The sequence below is a fragment of the Calonectris borealis genome, chromosome 20, assembly GCF_964195595.1.
Source record: "Calonectris borealis chromosome 20, bCalBor7.hap1.2, whole genome shotgun sequence".
Lineage (NCBI taxonomy): Eukaryota > Metazoa > Chordata > Aves > Procellariiformes > Procellariidae > Calonectris > Calonectris borealis.
In genome coordinates, this window is record NC_134331.1 from 8,592,860 (window position 1) to 8,611,534 (window position 18,675).

General features: G+C 43.2%; 1 protein-coding gene across 1 annotated transcript; it reads right to left on the reverse strand.

Annotated features, from left to right (window-relative positions):
• Positions 1-1,354: 1,354 nt before the first annotated feature.
• LOC142091024 (myosin heavy chain, skeletal muscle, adult-like) lies at positions 1,355-18,416 on the reverse strand. Its single transcript, XM_075169741.1, has 38 exons — positions 18,213-18,416; positions 17,981-18,124; positions 17,731-17,887; positions 16,619-16,646; positions 16,408-16,522; positions 16,227-16,319; positions 15,129-15,192; positions 14,938-15,036; positions 14,741-14,844; positions 14,522-14,660; positions 14,166-14,284; positions 13,923-14,072; positions 12,857-13,027; positions 11,580-11,886; positions 11,398-11,471; positions 10,878-10,965; positions 10,668-10,785; positions 9,990-10,113; positions 9,768-9,904; positions 9,411-9,666; positions 7,351-7,593; positions 7,069-7,245; positions 6,841-6,986; positions 6,663-6,753; positions 6,185-6,574; positions 5,950-6,076; positions 5,594-5,712; positions 5,082-5,278; positions 4,570-4,753; positions 4,318-4,483; positions 4,013-4,137; positions 3,495-3,803; positions 3,140-3,343; positions 2,767-2,892; positions 2,501-2,671; positions 2,310-2,414; positions 2,072-2,167; positions 1,355-1,643 (listed from the first exon to the last, which is right to left on the reverse strand). Exons 1-38 carry the CDS (start codon positions 18,414-18,416, stop codon positions 1,488-1,490), a joined length of 5,823 nt encoding a protein of 1,940 aa, XP_075025842.1. The 3' UTR covers positions 1,355-1,487.
• Positions 18,417-18,675: the final 259 nt, after the last annotated feature.

Consider the following 18,675-nt stretch of genomic DNA (forward strand, 5'->3'; position numbering starts at 1 on the left):
GCTGTCTCTCAAGAGCATCACTTACAGTGACACAAGAGTCAACACAGGGTGTCATCTTTTCCTTAAATATATTTAGCTGCTGCCTAGCAAAGTACTCCCATATTTAGTTATAACATGGGTGGATTCCTTGGGTGTAAACCTCAGTGCTTGGGAGAAGGAGGACCTCCTAATCCTGAATGCTGTTGCTGCAAACACACTGACTGCTGTGGTCAGCGCAAAAGGCTTTCTTCCTGCTGTCTCCTCCCCACCTCCCCTCCAATAACTCCAGCTTCCTTCCCCAGCAACTTCACAGCTTCTTGAAGTACCCCCTGGAAATGTAGCCTTGTAGAGCTAGCCAGGAACCTCGAGGGTGCCATAAGTGTCCCTGTAATGAGAAAGAACCAAGTCTCTTTTACCATTCCTGACACGTGCTTGTAGAATGTGCCCTTAGCAGCTATGCAATGCCCTAGGGTCCAGTGCTGCCAGAATGGCTGTTCCATATTTTAAGCTGCACTGCTTCTTCCTGTGCAGGTAATTAGGCAGTTGCCTCTGTTAAACACCTATTCCAGATAAATGAAGCACTAATATGAGTGCCATTGTCATCTCCCAGTGGGTACAATGCTCTTCGCTTCAGGGTGGAGGCACCAGTGGTATCCAAACCTGCCATCTGCTCAGACTGCACAGTCCCCTTGTGGCACTGATGAGAATGGCTGGGGTTGGGAGACATCCTTTCTGCCTTGAAGCTCTTCCTCATGGTCAGCTTTTCCTCATTTTTGTCCTGTCCACACATTATATTCTGATCTTAATTGTTTGCATTGTTAACCCATGTGGGATGAAAAAAAAAAGTCAGTGACTGTTGGCTACTTCTTTCCACCCGGCGTTCAGTTCACTTATACAACAAAACTCATCCATTGTTGCAAAAGGCAGACAGGAAGCACTGCTTGGCAGTGTGGAGCTACCGTCTTTAGTGTTTCCCTGTATTCTCAGAGTGTCAGACGCAAAGATTTCTTTCATGCTGTCATGTTCCCAGAGTTGTTCTCATTTGCAGTTTTAGATAATGAAAACCAGTTTCTCTTCATATGTATCCTTGTAAAACATTGTAAAACATTGGTTTAAAATTTCTCTTCTTATAGAAACTAATTCTAACTTTAAGTTACAATTCCATTGCTGGGAAACACTGTAGTGTAGTGCAAAAAATTTTGTTTGCTCTGATGGCTGTAACTGTTACAGTAGCTGGAGCAGTACAGTTTCTGGATCTTACTCCAGATGATAAATTATTTTCTGGAGCTTATACCTGAAAATTAATTGTTTGAAAACAATCAAAACTTAAGCAACTACAGAATTGAATTGTAACAACCAAACACACTACTTCTGCTGTGTATGCAAAGGAATCTACAGTCTTTATTCTCTAGACATTGACATGGTTACAAAGACTAATTACAGAAGAAAGCAACAGAGGGTTCACATTCTGTGCAGCCCTCAGGTCACTTTGCTGCCTCATGACATCCTCACTCTTCCTCTCCTATCTTCTTGCTGTGAAACTCCCGGCTCTTCACTCGGAGCTTGTTGACCTGCGACTCTGCAATGTCAGCCCGTTCCTCGGCTTCCTCCAGCTCGTGCTGGATCTTGCGGAACTTGGAGAGGTTGACATTGGACAGCTCCTCCTGTGCGGGGAGAGGGAGTCGGTGGTGAGGAGTCCAGGGCAGGGGTTTCAGTCCTCCTGTGCCTCGGCCTTGCGGGGCTGTGGCTCTTCCCTGGGGGAAGGCTCAGACCTCCATCACCCACCCACCATTGCTCACACATAAGCCTCACACAGATCTCCTTATCTTCCATTATTCAGGACCACACTGTGACAAGGTTCACCAGTACTGTGTCACACTTCAGGACACTTTTTGACACTTAGTCTGGTCATTTGTGTACTTATTCTCCCACTTGTTTGGTGCTCAGGTATCAGGGGGTTTATCTGGATGACAAAGACCCTAAAACTCATGGTTGTTGACCACTGGCATTTTCCAAATTCCTGATATTCATCTCCTCAGCACCTGCGTGACACCCACAGAAAGCAACACTTTGTGCTCCAAGCAATACTTACAGCCTCCTCAGCTTGTCTCTTGTAGGATTTCACCTTCATTTGCAGCTTGTCCACCAGATCCTGCAGCCTGAGAATATTCTTCCGGTCTTCCTCAGACTAAAGCAGTTGGCAAACAGGAAAGAGAATGAATTCTTGGTTTCTCCACATCACAAAATAACATTTCACCTTGGAGTTCATGTGAAAATGTTTGGCTTCTTGGGATGAGGGTGTGTGAACCCAAGGAGGCCTCCTGTGTTACCTGGTAGGTCAGCTCCTTCACCCTCCTCTCGTACTTGCGCACACCCTTCACGGCTTCAGCGCTGCGCTTCTGCTCAGCATCAACCTCCCCTTCCAACTCCCGCACCTGCAATGAGAAGCCCATCTTTGGAGCTTCCCTGGTATCTCTCCAAGGGACATGCTCACTCAGGCACGAATACCAGCCCTACGCACTCTGGCCTCCAGCTTCTGGATTTGCTTCTTGCCTCCCTTCAGTGCCAACTGCTCAGCCTCATCCAGACGGTGCTGCAGGTCCTTCACCGTCTGGTCCAGGTTCTTCTTCATCCTCTCCAGGTGGGCACTGGTGTCCTGCTCCTTCTTCAGTTCTTCTGCCATCATGGCTGCCTGATGAGAGCAAAGGATCAAAGCCATTTTGGGGCTGGAGACAGATTGGAGGAGAATACATCCACCATCAGCAATGAAAGGAGTCCCCGACTCACATCTGTGATGGCCTTTTTGGCCTTGTCTTCAGCATTGCGGGCTTCCTGGATCGTATCCTCCATTTCACCCTGAATTTGGGCAATGTCGGTTTCCAGCTTCTTCTTGGTGTTGATCAAGCTGGTATTCTGTTGAAGAAAAAATGCAGTGTTTTCTCCAGCAGCTTTAGACCATATTTAGAAAAAATAAACTGCCTATTTGTATTTATGGTTTTATTAATGTTTTCTATGAAGAATATGTACTGCTGATTAATGGTAATGGTAGACTGCTGAAGAGTCAGTGACGTATAGCTGATAAAACCCAAAAATATACTTAATGATCATTTCAGTTCTCTAGGAAATGTAAATATTATATGTATTTAACCCTAGAACTTACCTGAGAGTGGAGGAGCTGAACTCGCTCACTTGCATCCATCAGTTCCTGTTCAGCCACTTTCCTTGACCGCTCTGTCTGCTCCAGGGCTGCCCGTAGCTCCTCAACTTCAGCCTGCAACAGGTTTGCTCTGCGCTCCACCATGGCTACCTGCTCCTTCAGGTCCTCCTGACTTCTGAGAGCATCGTCCAAGTGTATCTGCGTATCCTGGTAAGAGAGACAAGACAGATTGGGAGGATTATTTTTCCTGTTTTCTTATTTCCTATTTTCACAGCAATATAGAAGTGATAGAATTGTAGCACAGGAAAATTTCTAGCTGTTTCAGAAACCAGTGAGCACCTGTTTCATTGTGCCATACCTTTAGTACTGCCTGTGTGTTTCTCAGATTCTTTTGTGCCTCTGCAGCCACGCGGTTGGCATGGCTCAGCTGGATCTCCATTTCATTCAGGTCTCCCTCCATCTTCTTCTTCAGCCGCAGGGCTTCATTCCTGCTCCTGATCTCAGCATCCAGGGTGCTCTGCATGGACTCCACCACTCGGAGGTGGTTTCTCTTCATCTGGTCGATCTCCTCATCTTTCTCTGCTATCTTCCTGTCAATCTCAGACTTCACCTGGTTGAGCTCAAGTTGGAGGCGCAGGATCTTCCCTTCTTCATGTTCCAGGGAGGCCTGAATAAGAGAGAAACACCGTGTCAATAAAAGGAATATTTCCTACAGCTGTTCTCTTCCAAACTACCTCCTACACAGAAAAATGGGACCATTTTGCTCTGGGTGATGTGGAAACCAAGGCCTTGACTTTCCTTGATAGTCCCAAGCTTTTGTCTCTCACACTGCTCCTCAGTACCCCTCTCTGGAAAACAATGATTATGGGCACGTACCTCAGCTTCCTCCAGAGCAGCCTGGATTTCATATTTCTCCTGCTCAATCTGCTTCTTGACTTTCTCCAGCTCATGAATTGCCTTTCCTCCCTCGGCAATCTGCTCTGTGAGGTCAGCAATCTCCTCTGTGGGAACAAAGACCAAGAGCATGGTCAGGGACAGAGCCGAATGGGAGGGGCTCTGCCACACCAAGGTGACAGGCATCTTTGCAGACCTCCATCTCTCCAGGCACAGACCCATGTGGAGCGGTGGGTAGTGGTGGAGAGTGAGAAAGGCCTGCCAGGAGCAGAGGGCCAGGGACTTACGCTGCAAGTTCTTGTTCTCACGCTTCAGCGTTTCCAGGTGGTCCAAGGACTCCTCATAGGCATTCTTCATCTTAAAGAGCTCCGTGCTGAGAGAGCGAGACTCCTTCTGGGAGGCTTCCAGCTCAGCCTGTGTTTCCTCATACTTCTGCTTCCACTCTGCCAGGATCTGGAAAGAAACAGGACCTCCGTATGGACGTGGCAATCAGGAGGGGATGCTCTGCCCAGCAGCCCCAGGCCTGGAGCCCAAAAGACCTTGTCAAAGTTCTTCTGCTTCTTATCCAGAGCTGCGCAGGCGGCATTTGATCGCTCCACGTCAATCATCAGGTCCTCCACTTCATTCTGCAGCCTCTGCTTTGTCTTTTCCAGGGAAGCACATTTGGCATTCACAGCTTCGACATGTTCCTCTGCATCCTGCAGGCGCTGTGCCAGCTTCTTCCTGGGAGGTGGTAAGCCCAGCTCACAGTTAGCAAGCAAGGAGAAATTTGTACTGTGGTGCTTTTCTCAACAGCATGCTTAGCCACTTCACAGTCTGTGGTCCACATTCCTCTTCTGTTTGTCTACATACTACATGGTTTCTGTCTGCCATTCTCTGCCTCCTACACATGTTTGCCTGTTTTCTTTTTTCCAACCCACATGCATTACAGGATGCATTTGCTATCCTCCTGCCACGACACCCCAAAGCAGAATATTGGCTTCTTCCTGACAATATCACAGTGGTCTCCTCAAATTTCTGTTCTTAGTCTCTGGCAGACTTCCCCACATACTTGGCCTCCTCCAGCTCCTCTGTGCGCTGAATAGCGTCCGTCTCATATTTGGTTCTCCACTGGGCCACTTCGCTGTTGGCCTTGGACAGGGCACGCTGCAGCTCCCCCTTGGCTTCCTGCTCCTCCTCATATTGTTCCCGGAGCAAGTCACAGTCATGGCGAGCAGACTGCAAGGCGTGGGCCAGGGCACTCTTGGCCTGCAGCAACAAGAGTATTGGGACAATGAATGGAAATATCCTGGGAAATCTCCTGACTGAAATGTTATTGGACATTGGATTATTCTTCTATGCAAAATGACAACAATACGCTGAATGGGGAAAGAAGCTGGGACTGACAAAAGAAATAATGGCTAAACTCCAGGGAATAGCTAACATGAGACAACTTGCACTGAATTACCTACGGGGGTTTTTTTCTGTCTCGTCATGATAGTTCTGTAGTTGCATAAATGTCTGAAGCACCTCTTAGAGAGAAGGAATCTAATGGATAAGACAGAATATGGAAAGCCTTCTCACCTTTATCTCTTCCTCTAGGTGCCTCTTGAGTTCCTCAATCTGTTGGGTGAATGCCTGCTTGCCTCTTGACAGCTGAGAAATCAGAGCATCTTTCTCCTCCACCTGGCGTGAATATTCACCTGGGAAAGTTTGCAGATATACAAGCCTTTTATTGCTGTTGATGACAGTATTGTGGACATTTGGGGCTGTAAAACCAGATAGTTAGCAGACCTTGCAGAAGCTTGTGATCTGATTTCATGCATTTCTCATTACAGGGGAGAGAAAGCATGTTGGACAGATGATGTAGCCAGAAGGATAATTTCTGCACTAACTCTCTGACATTATTCATTTGCACATCAGAGGTGTGTATGTCTTACCTGATTCTGTCTGCAGACGAGCTCTTTGAGCATTGAGGTCATTGATCATGCGCTGATGCTCTTCTTCTTTTGTCTTAATCTCACTCAGCTGGTCTTCCAGTGTGCGGCACATCTTCTCCAGACTTGCCTGTGTGTCAACGTACAGAAGAGGAGGGGTTAACCATCCACACTCTTAATAATAGCAGGTGCAAGAAGTTGTATTGTAGTCCACTGAGTCAATGAGCCTATAAGGTACCTTGGATTTGGAGACAGACTCCATGTTGCTGGCCAAGTCGTCAATCTCCATCTTCAGCTCACTCTTCTCCTTCTCCAGCTTCTGCTTCACTCGTTGCAGGTTGTCGATCTGCTCCCCAAGCTCAGCTGTGCTATCCGCATGCTTCTTCCGCAGGGCGGCAGCTGTGGCTTCATGCTGCAGAGTGGCCTCTTCGAGGTCGCGACGCATCTTCTGAAATTCTGCCTCACGCTTCTTGTTCATATCGATCTGAGCTGCGGTAGCCCCTCCTGCTTCTTCCAGGCGCTCGCTGATCTCCTCTAGCTCCCTCGAGAGGTCAGCCCGATGCTTCTCTGCTTTTGCTCGAGAGGTTCGTTCTGCCTCAATTTCCTCCTCCAGTTCCTCAATACGAGCCTGGGGAACATTACGGACCCCTCACACCCATGCCCTCCTCCTACTTGCCCTGAGGCTGGGTGAAAGAGGAGAAGAAACAGAGACTTGCCTGCAGCTCCTTGATCTTCTTCTGTAATTGCATGCCCAGGGCTTGCTCATCCTCAATTTTGCTCTGGATCTGGCTGATTTCAAAGTCTTTCCTTTGCACAAAACAAACCATGTCAGAGTTCAAAGAATAAAGACAAGTGCACCAGCCCAGCACTCAGGTGCCACACAGCCACACTTACTTCTTGAGTTTCTCATCCAGCTGCTGCTTATCATTTTCCAAATCCATTATGCTGTCATGGGCCAGCTTCAGGTCTCCTTCGAGTTTCCTCTTAGCTCTCTCAAGGTCCATGCGCAGTTTCTTCTCTTGCTCCAGGGACCCTTCCAGCTAAACAGAACAAGACCATCAGTGCTCTGCCAGCCAGGCCTAACTCCATACCTGTCCTGTTCTTCTGGACAACCACGCTTACATCGTCCACTTGCTGCTCCAGCTTGGTTTTAGCTTTGGTTAGCGTATTGACTTTGTCCTCTTCTGCCTGCAGGTCATCCAGTGTCTGCTGATGGGCCTCTTGGAGGGCTTTCTTCTCTTTTGTCAGCTTGGCGATGGTCTCGTCCAGGGCTGCCATCTCCTCTGTGAGGTTTTTCACCTTTGAGAAGAAGGGACCAAGTGTAAAGAAAGGAATTAAATACAGAAATCCTGTAACAGCACAGTGCTCTTTTCTGGAGTGTGAGTGACACGTTCTGCCTCATACCTTGTTTTCGGTGGCATGTTTTTCCTTCTCAACCTTGGCCAGTGTTAACTCAAGATCGTCAATATCTTTCTTCAGCTCTGAACATTCATCCTCCAGTTTCCTCTTCTTGGCTGTCAGCTCAGCATTAATTTCCTCCTCGTCTTCAGCCCTTTCAGTCACCTCCTTAATTTTGGCTTCCAACTGGATTTTGGTTTTGATGAGCTGGTCACATCTTTCCTCAGCATCAGCCAAGCTATCTGCTTCCTGGTGGGGAGACACAGATCTTCTTTGTTTACAATATTTGGAAGTTTCTCTTCTTTATCTTCTGTCTTACTAAATTGACATATGTAACAGCTATGCCTGAAATAGCCCTTCCACTCAAACAGCTGAACAATGTTGTCAGTTTTTCTGTCTGGGAAATAGTTATGCAAGTTCTCAGTTTGGAACGACTTCCATTTTTTTTGGCTCTTTCAAAAATATCTCTCAGAATTTGTAGTTGTGAGAGTTCCTCACGCACTTACAGGCATCACAAAAAAGTGACCATCTCTGTTACTAGTTTTCAATGAAATGGACTTGCAGGTTTTTTGCTTCACACACAGTAATCAGTGGCTTCCTTTTTGTAATTGATGCTGAACGCGGTGTTACGTGGGGATGTAAAGGATTTATTATGCTCAGGAGAAAAACTGTTAGATAAAAAGTTATCACTCTTCTACATTCATTAAAATTAGTGCACATACTATAGAGGTTTTGCCTTTTAAAAAACATGCATAGTTGTCATATTTCCAACTTGTTTGTCTGGAGTTTTCAATGCTGATTTCAGCTGGCTTTCTATTCCTTCAGTCTTTGGTATTTGCTTATATAGCTTTGTCCTAAATGAGTTTAATTCGCAGATACCTTTATAAGTAAGAAGATCAAAATCTGCATCTCTTTTTCTCTTTTAGACTGAGGAAAAAGCCCTAGGTTCCCCATTTTCTAATTGAAGACTCAAATCACTATGTAACTAGGGGAAATGTGAAGAATGTATTTGGTAATTTCAGTGCTTTCAATAATTTAATGAGTAATTTAGAATTGCTTTGTAAGATGGGCTTTGAATATCAAATACTGTTGGAATATATTTTAAAATAATTATATATTTTTCTAAATTTGAGGCGCCTACAAGGTTCATGGGAGAGTGTTAATAACAAATCTACCACACAGGATATGATGAAAATCCAGGTTGCAGCTGCAAATCACTACAGTACTCAGAAATGAAAGATTTTGCTTGATTACTCATCTGCTTTGTTATTCTGCGTTGTACTAAGTTATGTCTAAATAATACAGAGGTGTGAAGTGCCTACCCAGAGACGGTGGTTTAATACTATTATACGTACATATGCTCTCCAAATTTGGTATACACATTTTGCATTTAAGGGTTATGGATTAAAGCAGGACAGGCACGATTCGGACAGCCATTTCACCAGGGAGGTTCAACATCTGCCTGTATCAGGGTGTATCTGCCTGTTCCTTTTCATCTTCCCAGGGAATACGGAGCACTCTTGAGCATAGTAAAACACCATAGAACAACCCTGGGAGATGAGACTTTTGTTCAGAAGCAGGAGCTCTGGATTAATTTCTTTTTAGACTGAGGAGAAGTTTCAAGCCATATTTCCCACTTCCTGAATGAACAATTATCCATTCGTTATTAAGTGGCTGAATTTACAAGCATCGATTTGAATTATAGGTTGCATTTACTGTCCCAAATGAATTAATCCTGGTGAGATAGAGCTCCTGCCTGCAGGACTCACCTGCTCAAAGGGAGTTGGGGGTTCAGGTACAACCCTCTCCCGAGTATTTCATGTTGGCTAGCTATAGACGGCTTCTTCCTCAGAAAGCAAGAGCACTGACTCCCACTTGGAACTCCCTGCCTCTTTGTACGGGCTGTCAGAGAGCTCATCATGCTACTGTGACAGACTAGTTTCTTCAGCTTCACAGTCAATATGATGCATAATTCAACAAATATCTGACATCTGGTCATCTATATGCGAAAGAGCAGCCTGAATGTAGACTCCTTTTCTGAGTGAGAAATAAATGGCCATACTCACAGCTTGCACTTGGAGCTGCAGGTCATTTTTCTCCTGCACCAGTTTCACCATTTTCTCCTCCAGCTCCTTCCTCTTTGCCTCAGACTTTGCAAGCTCTTCCTTGGTTTTCTCAAACTCTTCCTTCATGTTGGCCATCTCCTTCTCAGATTCTGCACTCTTCAGCAAGGGCTTGATCTTGAAGAACAGCTTCATCCAGGGCCAGTGCTTCACGTTCATGAATGCACGAACGTTGTACTGGATGCAAAAGATGGACTCCCTGAAGCATAATTAAAATGTACATTGAGTATTTTCAGTGTGACGAGTGTCAACACTTTCCCCCAGGTACAGTGACTTTAACTGAAGATGAGGAATGTCTACCTCCTCTCCACCATTCTCTGGTACTCCACTCTCATCAGGAAGCCCCTGCACCTGGCCTGTGTGCGAGTGATGAGCTGTGCCAGCTTCTCATCCCTCATCTCCTCCAGGAGTCCCAGCAGCCCAGCTTTGAAGAACACCTTGAGAAAGGGAATGTTGCAGCACATCACTGTCAGGTAGAGCAAAGCACAGGCACACAGTGAGTGAGTCAAGGGGGGTTTGTACCTTGGTGTGACCAAATTTGTACTGGGTGTGGTCCACATCGATTGACCCAAGAAGCTTCTCAGAAGCCTTCTTGCTATCAATGAACTGTCCCTCTGGGATAGCACTGGCATTAAGCACCTTGTATCTGTGGAATGAGAGGAAATATGAACAAAGGCAATCTCAAGTCATAAGGTTATACTGTTTATTGAAATTAGCAGCAGTCCTTGCAGCAGAATCAGGCTGAGGAAGTTGGAATTCCATCCCTTGTTTACAGATACAGTTATAATGAAGTCCTAACCTGATAACAAAATTAAAGAAACTTTTACTGTCTTTAGGTGATGAGTCATAGATGAAAAGAGGACACTGATCTCCAGCCATTTCAGTCCAGTATCTTTTTCACTTAAACTATGCTGTAGAAAATTGCTAGAGAGGAACATTGCCACTATGTGTATAGGAAGAAAGCAACTTCCCCTGAAACTTGCAGCTGATACAATGGCCAAAGCACTCTATTTGAGTTTGTAGTTTGTGTCTAAGAATGTGTTGTAGCCACATCCCAATCTGCATTTTTTAATATTGTGAGCACTGGCTTGTGTAGCTCTGTTGTGCTTCCATATTCAGAGACACTGGCAAAGTTCAGCTGTTTGATGAACAGCAATCAGTGAAGACACCTGCTTTATCTCTTCATTTCATAGCTCTTACCTCTGTTTGAAGTCAGCATAGAGAACTCTGCTGGGGAAACCTTTCCTGCAAATTCTGATCCCTTCCAGCACACCGTTACACCGCAGCTGGTGAAGTACCAGTTCATGCTCCATGGCACCTAGAAATTCAGAGCATAAATGAATACCAGTTACTAGCGCAGCGGGGAATGGCTGTATCAGAGCAAGTTCTCCTTCTGCTTGAGCGTCTTACCAGGTGTTTTTGTTTCATTTGGGATGATGCAACGGACAAAATGCGGGTGAGTGCTCCGTAGATTGGTCATCAGCTTGTTTAGGTTCTCCTGTGGGACCATGGTTTAGTGTGTGTTTATATGAAATACGGAAAAACTAAGTCTTAGGTTCTTTGAACTTAGCATAAAAGGGCTATCAATGGAGATGCACTGGGCTGAAAATTATCAAATGATAATACCTCAATCAATAGCTCAATCCCCTCTGATTCTGAACATTGAACATCACTTCTTAGGACAAGAAAAAAGTTGCCATCTACCCAATGAGAGTTAGAGAGTGGGTACTTCATAGTTTTATGAGAAAATTCATGTTTTATTTTAACTGTAAATTAGGACTTTACAGTGTCATTTTTCATTCCATAAGACTTTTTTTTTAATAAGGAACTGAACAAAAGTTGTTTGTTTGTTTTTTTACTGTGGCTGAGTCAGTTGAAAATGCAGTTTAATTCTAATTTGCATAGGTGAAAAGATAAAGTGTTTACTCACCCGGAAAAGAGCTGAGACAGTCTGGAAAGAAGAACCCTTCTTCTTGCCACCTTTCTTGCCACCACCACTAGCCTCTGATAAAGTAAAGATAATGAAACATTTATGGGTTTGGGGCCCATTCATGATTCCACAATTTTGTAGAACCATTGTGCACCAAAGAGGTGACATTTCAGAGAACTGACCTGCTTCTCCACCAACAGAGGCAAAAAGTAATGCCAGTGTCTTCACAGATGATTTCTGATACAGCCCAATGACTGTTTCGTTTAGGGGGTCTTTGTTCTTTTCAAGCCAGCCAGAGATGTTATAGTCCACGGTGCCAGCGTAGTGCACCAGGGAGAAGTGGGCCTCAGCCTTGCCTTTGCCAGGTTTGGGCTTCTGGAAGTTGTTGGACTTGCCCAGATGCTGGTCATAGAGCTTGTTCTTGAAAGAGGTGTCAGTTGCCTTGGGGAACATGCACTCCTCTTCCAGGATGGAGAAGATGCCCATGGGCTGGGAGAAGGAGCAAAAAAAAACAGCGATGAAATACAGGTCTGACTTCAGAAGGATACTGCAGTAAGGCACAGGAAACTGAGAAATGGATGAAATTTTTGGATCAAAAATGGATCAAATCTTTGTTAGGTTTTGCACATGCAGTTCTAGACAAAACATAAATTTGTGTCTGAAACTAATGCATTTCAGAACTGACAGTGTCACAATAATCACACAAAGTCTTCTAAATAATTAGGAAATTCTGATGAATCAAAAAGAGATTTTTATTTTCTGCATTAATGCTTTCCCAAAGTAAATTTGTGTAGATGAAGGTATCTTACTAAAATTGACCTTTGTTCAACAGATAAACAGATCTTTCAGCTACTTCCTGAAACCTTATTTTTGATATCTCTGTCTTTTCATTCCTGTACAAGAGGATGTTACACCAGTGTCAGCTCATAGTGATTGTTTTATTCAACCCTGTTCATCCAGTACTTTTTTTCTATATACACCTATGATTTTACCTAGAACTTGTATTTCAGAAATCACAGTATTAATATTGAAATCATAATCATAATACTGAAAATTGTGTCTGGGTTTCTGAAAAGGGATCTTTCATCTTTGTAGACTAGAAAGCACACCTACAGAGAATCCTTGCCATCAAATTATGTGTGATCACATTAATTCTTCTATTGCCAAACAAGCAAAATTACAGTTAATTTTTTTTTAAATGCATGATAATGTAGTTAATGTATAACCTAAAAGTACTTCATTTGTAACCTAATCACAAAGGTCCTTAGAAATTACTTTCTGAATACATATAATATTTGAAATGAAAAGGTACTTTTTGAATACAAATAGCCAGGAACATAAATGGATAATAATAGGTAGGTTTGTGAAGCATTAGGGCAAGAAATAATAAGGCTGAAGAAAAATCCTAAAATTTTGTCACGAACAAGAAATAACAAAATCTTAAATGTAATCAACGTACTTTTTCAATGAGCTCAATGCAGGCAGCCAGGTCCATCCCAAAGTCAATGAATGTCCATTCAATTCCTTCCTTCTTGTACTCCTCCTGCTCCAGCACGAACATGTGGTGGTTGAAGAACTGTTGCAGTTTCTCATTGGTGAAGTTGATGCACAGCTGCTCCAGGCTGTTAAACTGCTCAGTGCAAAGACAAGATTTACTCATTCTCAAGATGAAGAACTGCCTGTATAGCTTTCTCCTGTGCACTCAGAATCCCATGCAGGAATGCCCAGTTAAAACAAAGATTTTTTTAATGTTAAAACATCCCATTAACTATTTTTAAAGAGGTTGGGGTTTTTTTGCTCTTTGCTACCTGAATGATGTTTACATATATAACTTATTTTTAAATCAAATTCCCAAAAGATTTGGTAGTCTTATCCCTATCTTATCCCTATCAATTTACTTTGTTCTTTTCTCTCATATTATGTAAATTTTCCCATTGCCCTTACAAAAAAATTAGACATTGTCAGTGTTTGCCAGTCCTGGCTTGGACTCAGGTACCTTCCCCAAATGTCTGTAGAACTTCTTTATCTGCACTAAAGGCAATGCATTCTTCCTGTTGGAATCACCCTTTGGCTCTTCAGAAGCAAAGGATATATATTGCTCTCTTTTTCCAAAGACTTAGCACAATTTTGTGGGGGACTTAAGTCTACCCTTCTCCTCCGTGAGCTTGTATCTTTGGTATTTGTGTGCTATTTGTCAGTGGTCTTTTTTAATACTAAGCTCAAATTATTGAAAAGCTACAACATTTGTGCTAATTATGTAGAAGGCAGCTGCTTCTTCCTTGTCTATCACGTAAAGCTGTTACGTGCAGATCCATTGAAGCTCATGGATTGTGCTGGAGAAAAAGCAGTGACATATACAAGGAAGGAAAGCATTTCCAGAAAATAAAATTTAAAAAAACCCACAAAACTTGATTTGAAATTTCAAGTGAAAGGAATATTTTCAAAAAAACCCTCCGTAATTCTCCAGTTTCTCTTGAGCCCTAATTGCCCTTTCAAGTTTTTACTATGATTTCTGTGGTACTTGCATCAAAGATCTCGAAGCCAGCAATGTCCAGGACACCAATGAAGTACTGTCTGGGCTGCTTGGTATCCAGCTGTTGGTTGATGCGAACAACCATCCACAGGAACATCTTCTCATAGACAGCCTTTGCAAGAGCACCCACTGAATTGTTCACCTAATATAAAGAAGAATGCAGCAGAAGGAAAACAGTACCCAGAGCAAGAGAGTGAATCAAGCCAGAGGTTCCCAGTCACCAGCTGGTTGTTACCTGCTGCACGGTTTGACCCTTGGTCACATATTCATTCCCAACCTTGACTCGGGGGTAGCACAGGGCCTTGAGCAGGTCAGCTGAGTTCAGACCCATCAAATAGGCGGCCTTGTCAGCAACTATACACAAAGAGAGAGGGAGACAGTGACAGAAGGGAAGTGATCATTGAAACTGGAGGTCCTCTAAGGTTTCAGCACTGCAATCTTGTGATAGCTTGAAAGGAAATTTAGAAGCATGAATATTATGGAAGCTAAGATTTATGTCTTTATGAAATTAAATTGGAGCAAGATACCTGAATGCCAACTGCCAGCTATGTAACTGTTTCTGTTATTGGGAGTTCTAGATTTTGTTAATACCTTCTGTGCCATCTGGCTCTGCCTGCTCCTCACGCTGCTTCTGCTTGAACTTCAAGTTCCCATAGTGCATGACAGCCCCTGTCAGCTTGTAAATGGCTGTTTTCTCATCAGCAGTGAAGCCCAGGATGTCAATGGCACTCTGGCAACAGAATCAGTCAAATAAACCTCTGGGCCATTAAATGGAACTTTCACCACACCAATATGCTCTGTGTCACTTACATCTGTAGCCATCAGCTCTTCCTGGTCATTAATGCTGGCAACAGTGATCTCACCTTGACTCACAAATTGGTAGTCATATGGGTTGGTGGTAATGAGGAGCATGTCTGTAAAGAGGAATAGGACATACCCGGGCATAAGAATGAAGAGAAATGTTAAACACTTTCAGATTCCATCAAACAATTTATAATACTTCCTACCAATTAGCTCTGGCTTCTTGTTGGACATGATCTGATAAAATATGTGGTAGCTTCTTTCTGCCTTGAGCTGGAAAGTGACTCTGGACTTCTCCAGCAGATCTGGCAAGGATGGTAGGACAGGGTTAGGCCTAAGAAATTACACTGAGGTAGAAAGGGAGGAAGGAATGTGATCAGGTCAGGAGGTCTCTTACATGTTTCAATGTCAGCAGAAGCCAGTTTGCCTGTGGCTCCGAAGTGGATTCGAATGAATTTGCCCTTTAGAAGGGAAAGAAAAAAGTTATTTTGAAATTTCGCTAAGACTGTAAGTATGTAACCTTACGTTCTTCACAGAGGACAGGATTTAAACTTAGAAGTTGTTATGATTTTTTTTCTTGTTTTTCTGAAAAAAAGCGAAACAGAAGGAAAAAAAAATCAGGAAACTCTTTATACTGGCAATACTAGGGTAAAGATCTGAGTCGAGTTGTTATTACTTAGTGGATAACCCTCAATGCACAGGAACAAGAAAACCACTAAGCAAGCCTTTTATTAAGTCATTTATGCCTCAATTCAAACAGATGGATATAGAGAAAGCCAAGATGCAGTCGCTTCATTTTTTAATCAGATAGGATGCTGTGGAGGTGGATTTTGGTGGTGTAAATGTTAAATGAGTTCTTTGGATCTTGCAGAAAAACAGAAGGCAGCTACTATTTTCTGAGTTGTGGGAATAGGGGCAACGCACGCAGAACATAGAGCTTTAGGCTGAGACTGTGGATTGGTATTGTGATTTCTCAAGGACATTCACAGCTTATCTAATAAAATTTACGAATGGCTTTTTGCATTAAAATGATCAAAAGGACATGTCATAGAGTAGTTTGGTTTCTGACAGGAAGTCTTGAAGAAATCTTTGTCCCTATCCCTTCCCAGACAACTTTTATCAAGGTCTGAAGAGTCAGATTAATAGAACTGCCCAGTTCTGTGTCTAAAAAACCAGAGATTCATATTTTTGCTGATCTGATGCAGGCAATTTCCATCCTGTCTATCTGCCTTTTCCTCCCTCCCTCCCTTCTTCCCTTCCTTTTGCATTATATAAGTTTACACGAATTTGTATCTACAGTCTGTATGACAGATACCAGGAGCATGTGTGTATATATATATATTTATAAATATTAATTAATATCGATATTTATACATATTTAAATTATCCCCCTTTGTAAATATTTGTTTGCTCTGCTACACTTTCACAAGTGACAGCTTCTGTTCTGACATCCTTGTTCACCTGTAAATGTCAATTTCTCTGATCAAAAACTTACAAAGCGTGAGGAGTTGTCATTCCTCACAGTCTTGGCATTTCCAAAAGCCTCTAGCAGTGGGTTGGCGCTGATGATTTGATCCTCAAGCGTTCCCTGCAGGATGATAGTTATTGCTGGTTATCCTTGCCAAAAATCATGTCAGGAACAGAGAAAAGCATTGATTCCAGTCACCATTGAGTACCTGCATTTTGCCTGACTGCTGCTCTTCCTTCTTCTTATCCCCGCTCGCTGCAATTGTTGCAAAGTACTGGATGACACGCTTTGTGTTCACAGTCTTTCCTGCACCGGATTCTCCGCTGTGAAACCACAGAGAGAAGCAGAGAGCGTGTGGTCAGGCAGGAGGTCCCCCTGGCACTGGGCCCCAAGGGGACCCAAGCAGGGGGTGTACATACGTGATCAGGATTGACTGGTTCTCGCGATCTGTGAAAGAGACAGAAACAAATAGACTTTGTAAATGAAGAATGCAAAAAGACTGAAAATTAATGCAGTAAATGTAAGTTATGACAAGAAGGATGTCTGCATGCTTTTTCCTTTGCTTACTAATAACAGTTTTAAAAAATTCAATTCTTTGCAAAGTAATGCTTTTCCATGAGCAATGAAAACCCTTGAAGGGACATTTGTTTCTTCCCTACTGCACTCTTTATGGTCTTTTTTCTGCTGCATACAGTAAATTTTTTCTGTTGTCTTAATTTTCTGCTACACAGACTGTATTTAGAGCAGAAGTAGAGAAAGAGAGAGTAAGGAGCCATGACAAAGGAATCCTGAGCATGGATAATAGTTCTGAACTCAATAGCACAGAGAAAAAAACAAATGAAAAGATAGAAGCAAAACTAGCAGCAATATATGATTCTATTACATTTTTTCATGTCATGGTTTTATCAAGACAGATCTGAACATTTGTGATACTGATTTTTCCTGTAGCACTTTGGTGAATTAACTTCACATCGTTAGACAGAATTTTCACATCACATATGGATTTCACACGCTGTTCACTTTTACTCTTTCATTACAGACATAATTATATTCCTTGCTCCACCTAGTCCATTTGGCTTAATCATGTTTCCTGACACACTATCTGTAGTACTATACTTCCTTTTTAGAAATACTGATGTGAAAAAATCAGCAGTGATTAATGCTATGACTAGCAGTGATTAATGCAATGCTATGAAATAAAACTCTAATGATGTGTTAAGAATCAGCACATTTATCAGGGAAACTCTGTGATTACTTTTAAAATGTCTTTTTACGGGAATCACTCTGACAGCCACTCACCTCTTAGCATGAACTTAAAACAAACAAACAAGCAAAATGCCAAAACACCTTACTGAATGCAGGGGTATCTTTGATTTAAAATAGTAGAAAGAATGGTGTGAAGATACTAAACCATGATAGTATGTATGCATCAGAACCATGAAAGCTTTAAAAAAATCTCCTCATATTACTGAGACAGAGTATCCCTTCAGAGAATTTCATGGTACAATCCCTCTGAAACAGAGCCACTCACCAGTTAGCATGAACTGATAGGCATTGTCAGAGATGGAGAAGATGTGTGGAGGGGCCTCCTGGCGCTTCTTGCCTCGGTAGGCCAACACCACCTCTGGGTTGTACACCGGCAGCCACTTGTAGGGGTTGACAGTGACACAGAAGAGACCTGAGTAGGTCTGTGAGGAAGGGAGACAGCACGTTGGCTTCCACTTAGCCTGGCAGAGCAGTTCCTCCGAGCTACCCAAAGGAAGACTGCTGCTGGTACTTACGTAGATCATCCAGGCTGCATAACGCTCTTTGAGGTTGTACAGCACAGCAGGTTCGTGGAGGTGGGTCATCATGGCCATGTCCTCAATTTTATCATACTTGGGAGGGTTCATGGAGAAGATTTGATCTTCCTTCACGGTCAGAGTCTGACAGAGGAAAGAAAGATACATGTATGTGAGCTAAGAGTCCATAAAGGGAATTAAATGTTGTTTGTAAATCTTGCGTTTTACCCACCTCTCCACCTTCAGTCTTGACGGTGACTTTCCCTGATTCTTTGCTCTGGATTGTCCCTTTCACAAAGGATTCCTTAGGATGCACCACAAAGACTGAAGTCTTGGCATCGAAAGGCTTGTTCTGGGCCTCGATTCTCTCCTTTTCTGATTTCCGGAGGTAAGGAGCTGCCTCCCCAAAGATGGCCATCTCAGAGTCTGACGACATGTGTGCACTTTATGGAGGGGCTCGTCAGAAGAGAACACTGTGGAAGAGCAGTTATGTTGCCCAAATAAGTCAACATTTTTTGTTGCCTCACAGTTGATTGAAAAACTTAAAAAGCATTGTAGAATGTATGATTTGGGAAGAATCTTAGGCAGTTCTTTGGTCCACAGTCCTGTGCTAAGCAGGGCAAATGTTGGATCAAGTTACCCAGAGATTTTTCCAGTGAACTTTTGATTATCTACAAGAACGGAGATTCCTCAGT

Coding starts and splice junctions, on each gene's coding strand:
- LOC142091024 (XM_075169741.1), bottom strand. CDS start 18,416: ATGTCGTCAGACTCTGAGATGGCCATCTTTGGGGAGGCAGCTCCTTAC. Junction 11,472..11,579: donor CTCTGTTGGTGGAGAAGCAG/GTCAGTTCTCTG, acceptor TTACTTTATCAG/AGGCTAGTGGTGGTGGCAAG. Junction 5,713..5,949: donor TCGTCTGCAGACAGAATCAG/GTAAGACATACA, acceptor AAACTTTCCCAG/GTGAATATTCACGCCAGGTG.